General features: G+C 49.5%; 1 protein-coding gene across 1 annotated transcript in view; it reads right to left on the bottom strand.

Moving 5' to 3' along the window:
- Positions 1-18,462, bottom strand: part of SYCP2L (synaptonemal complex protein 2 like) — a 331,807-nt gene that overhangs the window by 261,179 nt on the left and 52,166 nt on the right. The window contains 1 exon segment of the mRNA XM_030210982.1: positions 14,632-14,666. Within this exon segment, the coding sequence (XP_030066842.1) occupies positions 14,632-14,666 (35 nt within the window).

Genomic DNA, 18,462 nt, shown 5'->3' with positions numbered 1-18,462 from the left:
GTAGATCCTACATAGAGATAGCGAATGATACATACCTGTAGCAGGTGTTCTCCGAGGACAGCAGGCTGATTGTTCTCACGACTGGGTGACGTCCGCGGCAGCCCCTCCAACCGGAAAGAACTTCTCCGCGGGAGGTCCCGCGTGCGGGACACACCCACCGCGCATGTGAGGCCGTCTTCCCGCCCGTGTGCGACCGCTCCCGCTCAGTTAAGTAAAAAGCAAAAGAAATAAGGATAAGAGAAACAACTCCAAAGGAGAGGAGGGAGGGAAGGTGAGAACTATCAGCTTGCTGTCCTCAGAGAACACCTGCTACAAGTATGTATCATTCACTTTCTCCGAGGACAAGCAGGCTGCTTGTCCTCACGACTGGGGTATCCCTAGCTCCCAGGCTCACTCAAAACAAGAAAGAGGGTCAATTGGGCCTCGCAACGGCGAGGACATAACAAAATTGACCTACGAACAACTAACTGAGAGTGCAGCCCGAACAGAATAAAAATGGGCCTGGGGGGGGTGGGTGGAGTTGGATTCAAACCCCGAATAGATTCTGCAGCACCGACTGCCCGAACTGACTGTCGCATCAGGTATCCTGCTGGAGGCAGTAATGAGATGTGAATGTGTGGACTGAAGACCATGTCGCAGCCTTGCAAATCTCTTCTATAGTGGCTGACTTCAAGTGGGCCACTGACTCTGCCATGGCTCTAACACTATGAGCCGTGACATGACCCTCAAGAGACAGCCCAGCCTGGGCATAAGTGAAGGAAATGCAATCTCCTAGCCAATTAGAGATGGTGCATTTCCCCGTCAGCGACCGTCTTCCTGTTGGGGTCAAAAGAAACAAACAATTGGGTGGACTGTCTGTGTGGACTTGTCCGCTCCAGGTAGAAGGCCAATGCTCTCTTGCAGTCCAACGTGTGCAACTGACGTTCAGCAGGGTGGGTATGAGGACGGGGAAAGAATGTTGGCAAGACAATTGACTGGTTCAGATGGAACTCCGACACCACCTTTGGCAAGAACTTAGGGTGAGTGCAGAGGACTACTCCGTTATGATGAAATTTGGTATAGGGAGCATAGGCTACTAAGGCTTGAAGCTCACTGACCCTCCGAGCTGAAGTGACTGCCACCAAGAAAATGACCTTCCAAGTTAAGCACTTCAGATGGCAAGAAGCCAGTGGCTCAAAAGGAGGTTTCATCAGCTGGGTGAGGACGATGTTGAGATCCCATGACACTGTTGGAGGTTTGACAGGGGGCTTGGACAAAAGCAAACCTCTCATGAACCGAACTACCAAAGGCTGTACAGAGATAGGCTTACCCTCCACATGAGGGTAAGCACTAATCGCACTAAGATGGTTCCTTACTGAGTTGGTTTTGAGGACAAACTCGGATAAGTGTAGAAGGTATTCAAGCAGGGTCTGTGCAGGACAAGAGCGAGGTTCTAGGGCCTTGCTGTCACACCAGACAACAAACCTCCTCCACTTGAAAGTAACTCTTCTTAGTGGAATCCTTTCTGGAAGCAAGACAGACTTGGGAGACACCCTCAGGCAGACCTAAGGCAGTGAAATCTGCGCCCTCAACATCCAGGCCGTGAGAGCCAGAGACTGGAGGTTGGGATACAGAAGCGCCCCCTCGTTCTGAGTGATGAGGGTTGGGAAACACTCCAATCTCCACGGTTCTTTGGATGACAACTCCAGAAGAAGAGGGAACCAGATCTGACGGGGCCAAAAGGGCACAATCAGAATAATGGTTCCACAGTCTTGAGTTTCAGCAACTCATGCGGTTGCATGAGCCTGCTCAGTCTGTCGGCCAGACAGTTGTTTACGCCTGCCAGGTACGTGGCGAGATCCGGTGCCCCCGCTTGTTGATGCAGTACATTGCAACCTGGTTGTCTGTCCGAATTTGGATAACTTGGAAGGACAGCCGATCTCTGAAAGCCTTCAGCGCGTTCCAAACCGCTCTCAACTCCAGGAGGCTGATCGGCAGACCAGATTCCTAGAGGGACCACAGTGAGTGAGTGTGAAGCCCATCGACAGGGGCTCCCCACCCTAGGAGAGATGCATCCGTCGTCAGCACCTTTTGCGGCTGATGAGTTTGGAATGGGTGTCCCAAGCTCAAATTGGAGTGAATCGTCCACCAGGGAAGCGAAGTGCGAAAGCTGGTGGACAGGCGGATGGCATCCTCTAGATTCCCCTTAGCCTGGTACCACTGGGAAGCTAGGGTCCATTGAGCTGGTCTCATGTGAAGACGTGCCATGGGAGTCACATGGACTGTCGAGGCCATATGGTCCAGGAGTCTCAACATCTGCCGAGCTGTGATCTGCTGGAACGCTCTGGCCCGGGAGGCGAGGGCTAGAAGTGTCTGTGCCCTCGCCTCGGGAAGATAGGCATGAGCCGTCTGTGAATTGAGCAGTGCTCCAATGAATTCGAGTGACTGGACTGGGCATAGGTGGGACTTTGGGTAATTTATCACAAACCCCAGCAGCTCCAGAAGTTGGATAGTCCTCTGCAGGACTGTAGAGCTCCTGCCTCCGAGGTGCTCTTCACCAGCCAATCGTCGATATAAAGGAACACATGCACCCCCAGCTTGCATAACGCCGCCGCCACCACCACCACCACCACCAGGCACTTCATGAACACCCGTGGCACGGAGGCGAGCCCAAAGGGCAGCACACAGTACTGGAAATGCTGCGTCCCCAGACTGAATCGCAGATACTGCCTGTGATCTGGCAGTATTGGGATGTGGGTATAAGCATCCTTCAATCCAGGGAGCATAGCCAATCGTCTTTCTGAATCATGGGGAGAAGGGTGCCCAAGGAAAGCATCCTGAACTTTTCTCGGACCAGATATTTGTTCAGGCCTCTCAGGTCTAGGATGGGACGCATCCCCCGTTTTCTTTTCCACAAGGAAGTTCCTGGAATAGAATCCCAGCCCTTCTTACCCTGGTGGTACGGGCCCGACCGCATTGGCACTCAGAAGGGCAGAGAGTTCCTCTGCAAATACCTGCCTGTGGTGGGAGCTGAAGGACTGAGCTCCCGGCGGGCAATTTGGTGGAATGGAGGTCAAATTGAGGGAGAACCCACACCGCACTATTTGGAGAACCCTCTGGTCGGAGGTTATGAAAGGCCACCTTTGGTGAAAAAAATTTTAACCTCCCCCCGACCGGTAGATCCTCCGGCACGGGCAATTGTATGGCGGCTATGCTCCCCTGGATCCAGTCAAAAGCCCGTCCCTTGCTTTTGCTGGGGAGCCGCAGGGGCCTGCTTGGTCGCACGCTGTTGACACGAACGAGCGCGCTGGGGGTGAGCCTGGACAGGCTGTCGGGAAGGAGGATTGTACCTACACTTAGTGTAAGCGTATGAAACAAGTCTTCTTTCCTCTGAAAAATCGCCTACCTGAAGAGGTAGGTGCTGAAGGCGCCCGGTGGGAGAGGTTGTTGAGGGCGGTTTCTCGCTGGTGAAGCTATTCAACCAACTGCTCAACCTTCTCACCAAAAATATTATCCCCCCAGCAAGGGACATCCGCCAGCCGCTGCTGGGTCCGATTGTCCAGGTCAGAGGCACGCAGCCATGAGAGTCTGCGCATCACTATATCTTGGGCAGCGGCTCTGGATGCAACATCACAAGTGTCATAAATACCCCGGGACAGGAATTTGCAACACACCTTCAGCTGCCAGACCACCTCCTGAAAAGGCCTGGCCTACTCCAGCGGGAGCTTGTCAACCAGGTCCCGGGGGCGCCGAGGCGGTATCCCTCGAACTCTTGGCTCTTTTGAGAGCAGAATCCACGACCGCCGAGTCATGAGGCAACTAAGTCCTCATCAACTCTGGGTCAGTGTGGACTCTATACTGGGACTCCGCCTTTTTTGGGATGGTGGGATTAGATAAAGGCTTCACCCAGTTCCAAAGCAGCGTCTCCTTCAGGACATTGTGCAACGGTACCGTGGAAGACTCTCTAGGTGGAGATGGATAGTCGAGGACCTTGAGCATCTCAGCCCTCGGCTTGTCCACCATAACCATGGGAAAGGAAATGCTCACAGACATGTCCCTAACAAAAGAGGCAAAGGAGTTCAGGTGGCGAGAGCTTCTTCTCCGGTGAAGGAGTGGGGTCCGAGGGGAGACCACAGGACTCCTCAGACGAGAAATACCTGGGGTCCTCCTCCTCCTCCCCCCACGAGGCCTCCTCCTCAGTGTCGGACATGAGTTCCCTGACTTCTGTCCTAAACCGGGCCCGTCTCGACTCAGAGGAGCCACGTCCTCGATGATGGCGTCAAGAGGTGGACTCCCGCACCGGCGGGGACGAAGCTCCCTCCATCGACGTCGACAGAGATTCCACCTGAGTGGGAGCCGCAACCGGTGTCGACGGCCGCATCACAGGGCCAGAGCCAGCCGGCGCTTCCATCAACAGTGCCAAGGGTGCAAGCACCCCCGGCACCGGAAAAGACTGGTGCAGCAGCCCTTCCAGGATACCTGGAAGGAGGGCTCGGAGGCGCTCGTCCAAAGTCTCTGCCGGGAAAAGCTGAGGTGCCAGTGCAGGAGCCAGTGCTAGAATCTGCACGGGGCCAGGAGATGGCACCGGACTGCCCGACGACCAACACAGACACCTCTTAGATGGAGGGGGAGCGGTACTCCTGGCGTCGACGATTCTTGGGGGCCGACTCTCGACGCCCTGGAGCTCCCGGTACCGCGGGAATGGGGCAACCGATGACTGTGCTTCTTAGCCAACTTCCTTTGATGCCCGTCATCGGCGCTCCGCTGGTACCGAGGACGTGGAATCCACACGCCTTCTCGGGGTCGGGTCCAAAGGGGTTGATCCCGATGGCCCTGCACAGCAGGAGCCGCCGAGGCAGGTGGAGGCCCACCCAGCTGCTCGTCGCTCCCAGCGAAGGATGGTCGTCGGGCCGGTGGTACCTGAGCTCCCAAGGTCGATGCCATGTCCAGAGCCGAAGTCGACGCCGCCGGTGCTGATGCCGTCGATGTTGACACCGAAGGGCCGGTGCAAGCTCCAAAAATTCGGTCCCGTTGAGCTTGCCTCGCTACTTGTGTCCGCTTCTTCAAGCCGAGACATAGGTTACACGCTTTGGAATTATGTTCAGGCCTGAGGCACTGAAGGCACCAAGTGTGGGTGTCGGAGAGTGAGATCTGCTGGCCACACCGACCACACTTTTTGAAGCCGCTGGGTATCCTCGATGTCGACGGAAAAATCGCGGCGGCGAGGTCAAAATCGTCAATGGTGGCGGTAAAAGGACCACGAGGAGGAAAAACACGACCGCGACGAAAGGAAAAAAAATGAGAAAGGGGGACCCTTTTTTTTTCAAGATGAGAAAAAAAGGCGCAAATGGCGCCACTAAAGAAAAAAGCGGACTAGGCCGCAAACCGGTTTCCGAGGCTGACAACGGAGAGGGACGCAACGCAATCTCTCTCCAAGTGTGGAAATGAAGAAACTGAGCGAGAGCGCATGGGCGGGAAGACGGCCGCGCATGTGCGGTGGGCGTGTCCCGCACGCGGGACCTCCCACAAGATGTTTTTTTCCGGTTGGAGGGAGCTGCTGCGGACGTCACCCAGTCGTGAGAACAAGCAGCCTGCTTGTCCTCGGAGAAAAGATATACCAAATCCTGAAATTTGTTTACCTCACCCACAGCCACACCACCTTCACAAGAACATGTCCTATCGGCTGACTTCTTTACAAAGTACTATCCTTCCGATTCTTCCTGCTCATACCACCACAAATTGCCTCATTCCTTCAGAGAGTCCTAAGCTCTCTTTAAGCAATCATATGGGAACATTCAATCTTCCTAGGATACCTCACATTTCTCGTGCACTACAGTCAAAGCTACTACCGTCCCATATGACCTATGCAGTCTTGCTTTGTAGGACGGATCTAAACAACTCAGTTTCTTTTTGCATACTATGGTAACCTTGAGCCTTACCCATGGCACAGTACCTTTCAGTTATTGGATCAACACAGAACCCTACTCCTACCTCTGGATCTTTCCTCAGCATTTGATTTAGTAGACCATGGACTTCTCTTGGATAGGTTGCATGATATTGGCTTAGGAGACACTCTATTTGACTGGTACTGTTCTTATCTTACTAACAGATTTAATATTGTCAGTTGGATGAATTCCACATCTCCCCCCTATTCTCTCATCCATGATGTCCCGCAGGGCTCCATCTTGGCACCCACGGTCTAATATCTTCATGACACCCCTACTGATTCTCATCCAGTCCTTAGGGCTAACTTCATTCTCATATGCTGACAACATTCAAATGTTAGGAAGTTTAAATTGTAATGATAGAGAGGAAAGTAATCTAAACCATAATCTTGACCACATAGCTCTATGGTTACAACTTAAACTAAATCCCAAGAAGACCAAGGGGCTCCTTGTAGGACACTATGGAAGCCCCACTCCTATAGCACTAAGCCTCTTGGCAGAAACACCAGCATCTTTCAGTCTCTTGACAAAACTCCTAGAGTTTTTCCTTGATAGTACTATGAGCTATCAACCTCCAATCTCTATCATCATCAGAGGCTGTTTCTTTAAGTAAAAACAATCTACTCTGCCGCCACTTGTTTAATCACATGGCTCTCTACATGCTTATTCACTGACCCCCCCCCCCCCCCGTATAGAGCACTGGTTACCAGACCCCCAAAGAATTACATTCAAAATACTTCTATTGGTCCTCAAGGTACAATACTGTGGCATCTATATCTTTCTCAGATTCTAATTCCATACTCTCCATCAAGATCCCTCTGTTCATACCTAAATTTGTTGTCCCTTCACTCCACAATATCATTATAATTTGTTTGTCCATGAACCGGCCCCACACTCTGGAATGCACTTACCTCAGCTCTTCACCTTCTCATGCTAGATTTAAAAGCATACTAAAGACTTTCCTTTCCAAGGATGCTTATAGTTCTTGACCTGTCATGACATTGCTTGCTCTGTAGCAAGCTTGTAACCCAGGACCCCCCTGCTCTGCCCTTTCCTATCTACTAATGTAGTTCCACTTTTTTTTTTTTTAGTAGTAGTATACTACTGACTTATTGTGAACTGCTCTGAAAGCTCTCATTGGGCGGTATATCAAGCTAAACTTGTATAATACTATTCAATAAAGAAACCTGTCCTCAAAGAAGGCCAGAAAGGTATACTATGTGCACAAGCTTAACAAAAAATGCCCAGCCACACAGTCTTCACACCACCTTATCAAAACACACACTGCTCTGATACACTTATTCATCTTGGCTCCATGTTATCCACTAGTTACACACAAAAGCTACTACTCAGTCAGAAAAACACCACAAACCAAAAACATGTAGGTGCAAGCAACTGGTAGCATGTGTGGCCAGATTGAAAAAAAAAAAAAAAAAAGGATTGTCTGCTAAACACTCTCTCTCTCCATTCTTCACCTTGGTACAGTCAATGGTAATAAGTCATCTGGACTACTGTAATGCACTGTACGCTGGCTGCAAAGAACAGACCACCAAAACACTCCAAACAGCCCAGAATACCGCCGCCAGACTCATATTTGGAAAAACCAAATATGAAAATGCAAAACCCCTAAGAGAGAAACTTCACTGGCTCCCACTCAAGGAACGAGTTGCGTTCAAGATCTGCATGATTGTACACAAAATCATTCACGCAGATGCCCAAATTTACAAGCTAAACCTTGTGGACCTGCCTCCCGGAAACGCCATAAGATCATCCTGCAAATTTCTCAATCTGCACTTCCCCAGCTGTAAAGGATTAAAATACAAGCTGATACACGCCACCACCTTCTCTTACATGAGGACGCAATTGTGGAATGCATTACCTACAGCCCTGAAAGCTATTGAGGACATAACTAACTTCCGTAAATCTCTGAAGACACATCTATTCAACAAGGCCTACAAAGAGAACCCATAGCCTTACAAAATTACCTCACCAACTCACCCAATTACAGTCCACCTTATATCTTGCCTAACACCTCCTTCTCTCTTCCCTCACCTAATCTTTGTACATTACTAATTGTATCAGATATCATGGAATGATTTTGTCACAGCCAAACTCTATAAGCCACATTGAGCCTGCAAATAGGTGAGAAAATGTGAGATACAAATGCAATAAATAAATAAATAAAATTTACAGCTGTCCTCTTCATGAAAGAATATTAACAGTAGCCATCCTCCCCCTCCATGTGCACACACAATGCAATCCTCAATCCCCTACACTTACCATCAAAATCTCATAACCCTCATCTAAACAGGCCAACACTTTAATAAGGCTTGAGATACTATACCTTCATCTGTCATGCACATTCTCAACTAACTTACACCCCACAATACCATGAAATAAAGGGAAAGGGGATGGAACTTGATATACCGCCTTTCTGTGGTTTTTGCAACTACATTCTACCCAGTTTTACATAGTATATACAGGTACTTATTTGTACCTGGGGATATTCACTGTTGTATTTAACAGAAAGGTACATTTCTTCTCTACAAAGGGAAAATTAGGTTCTTACCTTGGTAATTTTTCTTTCCTTTAGTCATAGCAGATGAATCCATTACGAATGGGTTATGTCCACCTACCAGCAGGGGAGATAGAGAACACAAACTCTTAGTGCCTCTATGGCCAGCCAGCTCCATCTGCCTTCATTATTGAGATACTTCCAAAGCAGTGTAACACCGCAAAGTCTCTTAACTTGAACTTTCCTCACAGCGAACAATTGCCCCATAACAGGAGCATTAACTCAAAGGAGGGACGAACTCGACCTCCTGAGAAAAACAGGAATCCTGAAGACTGTTTTCCAACTTCTCCCAATGAAGGAACATGTCTGCAGGACAAAACTGAACACAAAATTGAATATAAAACTGAACAGAATCAGTAACAATCAGTCAATCAATCAATCAGACAAACAGACAGGGAGGGCTCATGGATTCATCTGCTATGACTAAAGGAAAGAAAATTACCAAGGTAAGAACCTAATTTTCCCTTCCTTGTCATCAAGCAGATGAGTCCATTACGAATGGGATGTAACAAAGCAATCCCTAGATAGGGCGGGAACAAGCCACACCATGCGCAAGCACTTGTGCTCCAAAATGTGCATCCCTCCGGGCAGCCACATCCAGCCTGTAATGACGGGCAAAAGACAGCTTAGAAGCCCTAAGTCGCAGCACTACAAATCTCATAAAGAGAGAGCACACCCGTCTCGGCCCAAGAGGAAGAAATTGCTCTTGTGGAATGCGCCTTAAAAGGTATCAGGCAGAGGCCTGCCAGACAGCAAATAAGCTGAGAAAATGGCTTCCTTAAGCCAACGGGTTATAGTGGCTTTAGACGCTGGAGACCCTCTGCGAGGACCTGCTAACAATACAAAAAGGTGATCAGAGGTCCTGAATGCATTAGTCATCTGCAAATACTGCAACAGAGCCCTACGCACATCAAGAAGGTGCAACTGCCCAAAGGAATCAGGAAAATCCTCCTTAACAAAGGAGGGCAAGAAAATAGGCTGGTTTAGGTGAAACGCTGAAACCACCTTAGGCAGAAAGGAGGGTACAGTACGCACTGTCACTCTGGACTCTGAGAACTGCAGAAAAGGGTCTCGACAGGACAGCGCCTGGAGCTCAGACACCGTCTCGCCGATGTAATGGCCCCAAAAAGACTGTTTTTAGAGTCACATCCTTCTCCAAAGCTCGCCTCAGCGGCTCGAAGGGCGAACACTGAAGAGCCTTCAGTACTAGCCCCAGGTTCCAGGCCGGACAGGGTGCCCGCACGGGAGGACAGAGCCACAGCACCCCCTCTAAGAAACCGTGCAAAGTCTGGATGAGCAGCTAGGGAGAGGCCAGCGACCTTCCCTCGAAAACATGCCAATGCTGCTACTTGCACCCGCAGGGAATTATAGGCCAGCCTTTTTGTACACCATCCTGCAAAAAGTCGTCAAGTATCAGTGAGACAGAAGCCCGCATGGGTGTGATAGCCTTTGACACACCAAATCCGAACAAACTGTGGAAGTGGAACGCTTGCGGGCCTGCAGGAGAGTGGAGATGACTTTATTCGAATGACCTTTGTCTCTCAATTGCGCCCTCTCAATAGCCATGCCGTAAGACCAAAGTGGCTGGGCTCCTCCATGGTCACCGGGCCCTGTGACAACAGGTTCGGTACCAGAGGTAATGGCCAGGGAGCCTCCACGAGCATCCGCCGGAGGTCCGCATACCACGGCCTCCTGGGCCAATGAGGATCACCACTCCCTGGTGCAGCCGAATTCTCAGGAGTACTCGCCCTATCAAGGGCCAAGGAGGGAACACATACAGGAGGCCCTGAGGCCAGGGCTGAGCCAAGGCATCCAACCCTGCCGTCTGCTGTAAAAGCACGGGACTTTGGCGTTTGCACTTGATGCCATTAGATCCGCTATGGGCGTCCCCCATCTGGCCCAGATCTGAAGAAACACTTCGTCAGCCAGTTCCCACTCCGCTGGGTCGATCTGATGTCTGCTTAGATAATCGGCTTGCACGTTGCTCTGACCTGCTATGTGAGCTGCCGACAGAAACTGAAGATGCAGCTCGGCCCAGTGGCAAATCTGCTCGGCCTGCGCGGCCAGTGCTCTGCATCGAGTGCCGCCCTGTCGATTTATGTAGGCCACTGCCGTTGTATTGTCCGACAGTACTCTGACAGCCAATCCTTCCAGGGTCACTCGAAAGGCCAGAAGCGCCTGGAAAATCACTTTCAACTCCAAGCAATTGATGGACCATGCCGACTCCTCGGTTGTCCACAGACCCTGGGCATGCCTTCCCCGGCAATGGGCACCCCAGCCCTTCAGACTGGCATCGATTATCACCTGACACCACTCGGGGAGCGCTAGTGGCATTCCTCGCCTCAGCTTGCTGTCTGAGAGCCACCATTCCATACTGAGTCGGGCCGCAGGGAGCCAAGGAAGTCTGTGTTGATAATCCTGGGATACTGGAGACCAACGTTGAAGCAGGGAACACTGCAGTGGCCTCAAGCGCGCTCTCGCCCAAGGCACCACTTCCAAGGTAGCCGTCATTGACCCCAACAGCTGGACAATGTCCCAAGCTTCCAGGCGAGGCATCTCCAGGAGCAGACGAACCTGAGACTGAAGCTTGCACCGCCTTTGCTCGAGTAGATACACAAAGCCCGAGGCTGTGTCAAAGCTGACCCCCAAATATTCCAGAGATTGAGAGGGGTCCAGGTGACTTTTGGGTATACTGATGACCCAGCCCAGAGATTGCAGTACTGAGACTACTCTGGCTGTGATATGATGACTCTTCTGCAGAGTCCGCTCTGATGAGCCAGTCGTCTAGGTACGGGTGAACCCGAATACCCTCTCGCCTTAGAAAGGCAGCTACCACCACCATGACCTTGGAAAAGGTTCGGGGAGCTGTGGCAAGGGCAAAAGGCAAGGCCCAAAACTGGAAGTTTTCCCAACAATGCAAACCGCAGAAACCTCTGGTGCGGGGACCAAATAGGTATGTGCAAGTAGGCTTCTTTCAGGTCCAGAGACATGAGAAACTCTCCTGGCTGTACCACCACAATGACGGAGCGCAGGGTTTCCATGTGGAAATGCCGCACCTTAAGTGACTCGTTGACTTTCTTTAAGTCGAGGATAGGCAGAAAAGACCCGCCTTTTCACAGCACCACAAAGTATATGGAGTATCGGCTGCAGCCCTGTTCGGCGGGAGGCACGGGGAAAACAGCCCCCAGGTGCAAACAACCTCTTAAGGTCTCCTCGACCGCCGCCCGTTTGCCAGCAGTGCCGCATCGGGACTCCAGAAGCACATCTCTCACCGGGGCATTAAATTCTAGTCTGTAGCCTTCTCTGATCAGGTCCAAGACCCATTGATCTGAGGTAATCTTGGTCCATTCCTCGAGAAAGAGGGAAAGACGTCCTCCTATTGCTGGAATCGAGGAATGGACCGGCGCACCATCATTGAGAGGGTCACCCCCGAACTCCAGGCTTTGAGCCAGCTGCTGCGGAACGCTTGTCCGAGCGAAAGGAGTTCCTCTGTTGAAAACGGGCACGTGAAGTAAACCCAGCAGAGCGCCCCGGGCGGTACCTTCTAGCTTCACGGAAGTGAGATCTATAGGAGGAGGGAACCGCCTGACCCTTGGAGGAAGGCCGCGGCCTATCCTCGGGTAGACGCTGGGGTTTAGCATCCCCCAGGTCCTTCACAATTTTCTCCAACTCCTCACCAAATAGAAGGCCTTGGAAAGGCAACTTCACCAACCTTTGCTTAGAGGCCATGTCAGCCACCCAGTACCGTAGCCATAACAAGCGGCGGGCGGCAACCGCCACAGAGATCTGTTTGGCCGAAGCACGGACCAGATCATAAAGGGCGTCAGCCACAAAGGACAAGGCCGACTCCATCCGCGGTGCTACCGCCGCGAGGGACTCCGCGCCATCACTGGGCTGTTCCACTGCCTGCTGCAACCAGTAGAGGCAGGCTCGAGTAGCATAAGAACTACATGCCTGTAAGGCAAGGCCTGAGATCTCAAAGGACTTAAGCACCGCTTCCAGGCGCCGGACCTGAACATCCTTCAGGGCCACCCCACCTTCCACTGGAAGGGTAGTTCTCTGTCACAGCTGTGACTAAGGTATCCACTTTAGGCACGGCCAAACGGACCATTTGCTCCTCACTCAGAGGATACAGGTGTGCCATTGCCCTGGAAACTCTCAAAGGCCCTTCGGGGTCAGCCCACTGAGCAGTAATAAGCTCATTGATGGAGTCATGCAAAGGAAAGGCTCGAGCAGGCTTTTTGGTGCTTGCCAACCGAGGATTACTCGGGGCGGCTTCGCCAGCCACAGGATCATCCACAGAGAGAGCCTGCATGGCGTCTGAGATAAGTGCTGGCAGCTCATCGTGGTGGAAAATCCGAACCGCGATAGGATCATCCAATTCCAGTGGCAAACCGGCACCGTCCGGCCAAGAAGGACTGCCAGATCCTTCAGAGTCCCCACAGCCCGACCACGGGGGGGGGGGGGGGGGGGGGTGTGCCACTCTCCGACAGGGAGGCCTGTCTGTGTTTGGGATGCGGCCCACTCTGCGGGGAGTCCACGCCTGACGGCAAACCCAGGCCAGCATCGAGGGGAAGGGATCCAGGAATCCAGGCAGGAGCTAAAGCCTGCGGGGAGGGGGGGGGGGGCTTGCTTGAGAAGAAAGGCCTGGTGCATGATACACACAAATTCTGGGGAGAAAACTCCACCCAGCCCTCCCGTCTCCGTCTCCGCAAGCAGAGGTCCGGGGAACGGAGCCCCCCTGGAAGCCTCAAATCGAGGCGCCCCTCTACCCTCCGACTCCTCCGCAGTTTCGGGGGTTGCACGCAGCGCTTCCAAAATGGCGCCCGCTGCCATGTCCGTCTAGCGGGAAAATTCATCGCTCGCCATGCTCGTGCCAGCTCCTACGTCTATACAGGACGATTTACAGAGCCCCGCTGCTGATTTGCGCTTGCCACAATTAGAACAGCGCTTCACAACCTCCGCAGCCATCGCCAAATAAAAGGCGGAAATTTCCAAAATGGCGCTTCGCGCCCAAAATTGCCCTGATCAGGGGCCATCCCCGGAGGAGCTGAAACATTCTCTTACCTTAAGGAACCAAGTCAAAGAGCTCTGGTAACGCTGCACAGAAAGTAGAGGCCTCAGAAACGAAAGCACTAAAAAAGCGCGATTTTTTTTTTGTTCATGCTGTGAGGAAAGCGAGAAAGCAGCTAGGCAGAATTTTTCCAACTTCGGAGGCAGTAATTGGTGGGAAAGTCAGGGAAAGGGCGAACCTATTTACCTGCATCCACTCAGCAATGTGGGAAAAGGTAGGGAAAGGGCGAACCTATGTGCCTACGTCCACTCGGGGGATGGGTAAGGCAGGGAAAGGGCGAACCTATTTGCCTTTAAAGTGGACACCGCACAGCCACAACACCCCTGTTCTACTGGCAAACGCCCAGGAGCCACCCCAGGCAGAATCTTCCAGGAGCTAAAATTAGTTGCTGGCACCCTGCTGGGAGATACAGCAATACTGAAGGCAGATGGACCTGGCTGGCCATAGAGGCACTAAAAGTTTGAGTGTTCTCTATCTCCCCCTGCTGGTAGGTGGACATAACCCATTCGTAATGGATTCATCTGCTTGATGACAAGGAATGGGTTTGTTTAGCAAATACCATGACAGGTATAAATCTCCTTAAGTAATGTGTCATTACTTGTCTATCTCTCCTCTCTGTATTCTGACTTTTAATTATTTGTTCATGATACAACAATATTCAACAGCAATATTAAGGTATCTGGCTTTCTTTCCACCTATTCTATCAACTCTCCTGAAGTAAAGAGGTAGTCCCCCACCCTTAAAAGAGGTGTACCAGGGAAAACATCACACATTTTTTTCTCCCAGAAAACCTTGGTATGGTCTAGTCCACCTTCAATCCTTAAATCTATAATATAAGCATTAATTGTAATGGTTAATCACAATTAATGCTTATTTTATAGATTTAAATAGGTCAAAAAGCAGTCTGAAGAACCATTCAAAAAATTTGAATTTCCTAGGTCTGAATGTAGTACTTCTTTGATTCCGATAACAGTGTACAATCCCTCTACAAATATGAAACATGAAAGAAGCAAAAGAAAATATACATTTTAACAAAAGGATTCATTATTGTTCCTTACCACCAGCTTCTAGAATCGTTTTTGCAAGATCCTCCCTGGGAAGAAAAGTTTATAAATATTAACTTCCCTAAAGTGTAGCATAAAACCAAACCCAAAGAATTCCATGCCCTTTGTTATCTCTTTGCCTCAGTTTAAATAAATAGAAGTATAATTTGAAGTATAATTTGAATCATGGTATTCTTACTCAGCAAGCAAAGCTCCTATAATGGGACTTCTCCACACAGAGCAATCAGACATACTAGAAGGTAATAACGTTGAATGGCACCAATACTCAACTAACTCGACTTCAAAAAAAAAAATTTTTTCTGTGCATATCTGAGTTTCCAAATTTTCCAAGCTTATTTACACTTGATATACCACTTAAGAAATTTCATCAAAGCGGTTTACAAAGTGTTCCCACACAGCCACTAAATTACTACTCCCACAAAATTTGAGAGGATATATGTCTGTTTAAAGAATCTATGTGCTTTCTCCACTGACAAGCAAAATGAAAATTAGCAATATTAGTGAGGATTTCCATAGCTGAAAAGGTTGCCCCAATATGCCAAAGATGGAAAATAGGGAGGAGATGATTGTTAAATAGGTCTTGCCACGTTGTGCAAATGTGTAGTGGAACATGTTATTCTATAATAGTGATGTTGGTTTTAAGGGCCTTGTAGGGTTAATTGTTAGTAGTATGGGAAAGGGGTAGTGGGAGGGAGTTCCAGTTGGGGAGGAGGGAGACGGGGGTGGGGGGGGGAGGTGTTTGGGGGATAATATAAAAAGTGTAACTGATGGTTGTTGATATTTTGTGACTACCAACTGTTCTCAGAATACTGATGTTATTGGCATAGTCTATGATATATTGCTGTATATGCATTGTTACCATCAATAAAAAGATTGAAATATATTCACCTGTAAAAAATATAAAAATAAAAATAGGTCTTACCAAGCCTCATGTCCATAAACACTGTGGTGGAAACGAGTCTCAGAAACTACACAGAATTGAGCAGAAATACATTTTTCTTTATAATACGTTAGAACCTATAGGTCTCAATCGAGAAATAGAATGGGATCTAATTAGATAGACAATGTAAGTATTTGAGTACATCAACTCCAGTTGCATTTAGGATTGGATTTTTCTTAATTGCTAGTGCTATATAATAGTGAACGGAAATAGTCGTGCTATATCCGGTTGAGGTTAAGGTCTAACCGATTGATTCCCGGCAATGGTATGCTGCAAATGAAGCTTGGTGAAGTAAGTTGTTTGGATATTTTTTAGGATATGTATGTATTTGATAGTTAGTTAGTTGGTGTTAGATTTGTTTTGATTTTGATTCCCGGCAATGGTATGCTGCAAATGAGAGAACTGAAATTGTAAGCTGGAGTCCATTCGGAAAGTTTACAATTGATAAGGATTTGAAGATAAAATATTAGAGAAAAATTACGAGGAGAGACCATTGGATTACTACTACTACTATTTAGCATTTCTATAGCGCTACAAGGCATACGCAGCACTGCACAAACATAGAAGAAAGACAGTCCCTGCTCAAAGAGCTTACAATCTAATAGACAAAAAATAAATAAAGTAAGCAAATCAAATCAATTAATGTGAACGGGAAGAAGAGAGGAGGGTAGGTGGAGGCGAGTGGTTAAGAGTCAAAAGCAATGTTAAAGAGGTGGGCTTTCAGTCTAGATTTAAAGGTGGCCAAGGATGGGGCAAGACGTACGGGCTCAGGAAGTTTATTCCAGGCGTAGGGTGCAGCGAGACAGAAGGCGCGAAGTCTGGAGTTGGCAGTAGTGGAGAAGGGAACAGATAAGAAGGATTTATCCATGGAGCGGAGTGCACGGGAAGGGGTGTAGGGAAGGACCAGTGTGGAGAGATACTGGGGAGCAGCAGAGTGAATACATTTATAGGTTAGTAGAAGAAGTTTGAACAGGATGCGAAAACGGATAGGGAGCCAGTGAAGGGTCTTGAGGAGAGGGGTAGTATGAGTAAAGCGACCCTGGCGGAAGATGAGACGGGCAGCAGAGTTTTGAACCGACTGGAGAGGGGAGAGGTGACTAAGTGGGAGGCCAGCAAGAAGCAGATTGCAGTAGTCTAAACGAGAGGTGACAAGGGTGTGGATGGGGGTTTTGGTAGAGTGCTCGGAAAGAAAGGGGCGGATTTTACGGATGTTGTAAAGAAAGAAACGACAGGTCTTGGCAATCTGCTGGATATGAGCAGAGAAGGAGAGAGAAGAGTCAAAGATGACCCCAAGGTTTCGAGCTGAGGAGACAGGGAGAATGAGAGAGCCATCAACAGAAATAGAAAATGGGGGGAGCAGGGAGGTGGGTTTGGGGGGGAAAATGAGAAGCTCGGTTTTGGTCATATTTAATTTCAGGTGGCGTTGAGACATCCAGACAGCAATGTCAGACAAGCACGCTGAAACTTTGGTTTGGATGCAAGGTGAGATATCAGGGGTAGAAAGGTAGATTTGGGAGTCATCAGCATAGAGATGGTAGGAAAAGCCATGGGATGAGATTAATGAGCCAAGGGAAGAAGTGTAGATAGAAAAGAGGAGGGGACCAAGAACAGAACCCTGAGGTACGCCGACAGGCAGAGGGATAGAAGTAGAAGAGGATCCACCAGAGTGAACACTAAAGGTGCGGAGGGAGAGGTAGGAAGAGAACCAGGAAAGGACAGAGCCCTGGAATCCAAGTGAGGACAGGGTATCGAGAAGTATGCTGTGATCGACAGTGTCAAAAGCAGCGGAAAGATCAAGAAGAATGAGGATGGAAAATTGACCTCTGGATTTAGCCAGTAACAGGTCATTGGAGACTTTAGTAAGCGCAGTTTCGGTTGCGTGGAGAGGGCGAAAACCAGATTGTAGTGGGTCAAGAATAGCATGTGAGGAGAGAAAATCAAGGCAGCGGCGGTGAACAGCACGCTCAAGTAATTTGGAGAGAAAAGGAAGGAGGGAGATGGGTCGGTAATTAGAGGGACAAGTAGGGTCGAGTGAAGGCTTCTTAAGGAGAGGTGTGACCACAGCATGTTTAAAGGCAGCAGGGACAGTCGCAGTGGAAAGTGAGAGGTTGAGAATGTGACAGATAAAAGGAATAAGAGTAGGAGAGATGGCATTAAGAAGGTGGGTGGGAATGGGATCAGAGGAACAGGTGGTACATTTTGAGGAAGAAAGGAGAAGTGTAGTTTCCTCAATAGTAACTTCAGGAAAGGAGGAAAGGGAATGAGGGGAAGGAGAGAGAGGGGAACTGACTAGTGGAGGGCGAGCTGGTGAGGTAGAGAAAGCAAGGTTTATCTTTTGAACCTTGTTGTGAAAGAATTCAGCAAGGGTCTGAGGAGATAATGAAGGGGGAGTTGGGGGAGGGGGCTCCTTGAGGAGAGAGTTCAATGTGGTGAAGAGAAGTCGAGGATTAGAGCCAAGAGAGTTGGTCAGTTGGATATAATAATCCTGTTTGGCACGTAAAAGAGCAGATTGGAAGGAGGTCAGCATGAACTTAAAGTGTAAGAAATCAGCAAGGGCCCGAGATTTCCGCCAGAGGCGTTCGGCGGAGCGGGTACAGGAACGTAGGTAGCGGATATTAGAAGTCAGCCAAGGTTGGGGTTTTGTACGCCTTACAGGGCGGGTCATCAAAGGTGCAAGAGTGTCTAAGGCAGATTACAACTACTTGACCTACTGTCTGGATCCCGTGGATATAAACTGATAAAACAAAGAGGAACAATAGAGCAGTCAGCGGGATGTGGAACACTGGTTGCCGAATATTGCTGAAACTTTATTGAGCTTGAGTCTGATGATTCCACGTGGGGATTTGCTAGACTGTTCTGCATTGGTCTATTTATTGGTCTCTCTC

The sequence above is a fragment of the Microcaecilia unicolor genome, chromosome 1 (genome assembly GCF_901765095.1).
Source record: "Microcaecilia unicolor chromosome 1, aMicUni1.1, whole genome shotgun sequence".
NCBI classification, from domain to species: domain Eukaryota; kingdom Metazoa; phylum Chordata; class Amphibia; order Gymnophiona; family Siphonopidae; genus Microcaecilia; species Microcaecilia unicolor.
Note: the sequence above shows the minus strand (reverse complement) of the source record. Positions and strands in the feature narration are given on the sequence as shown.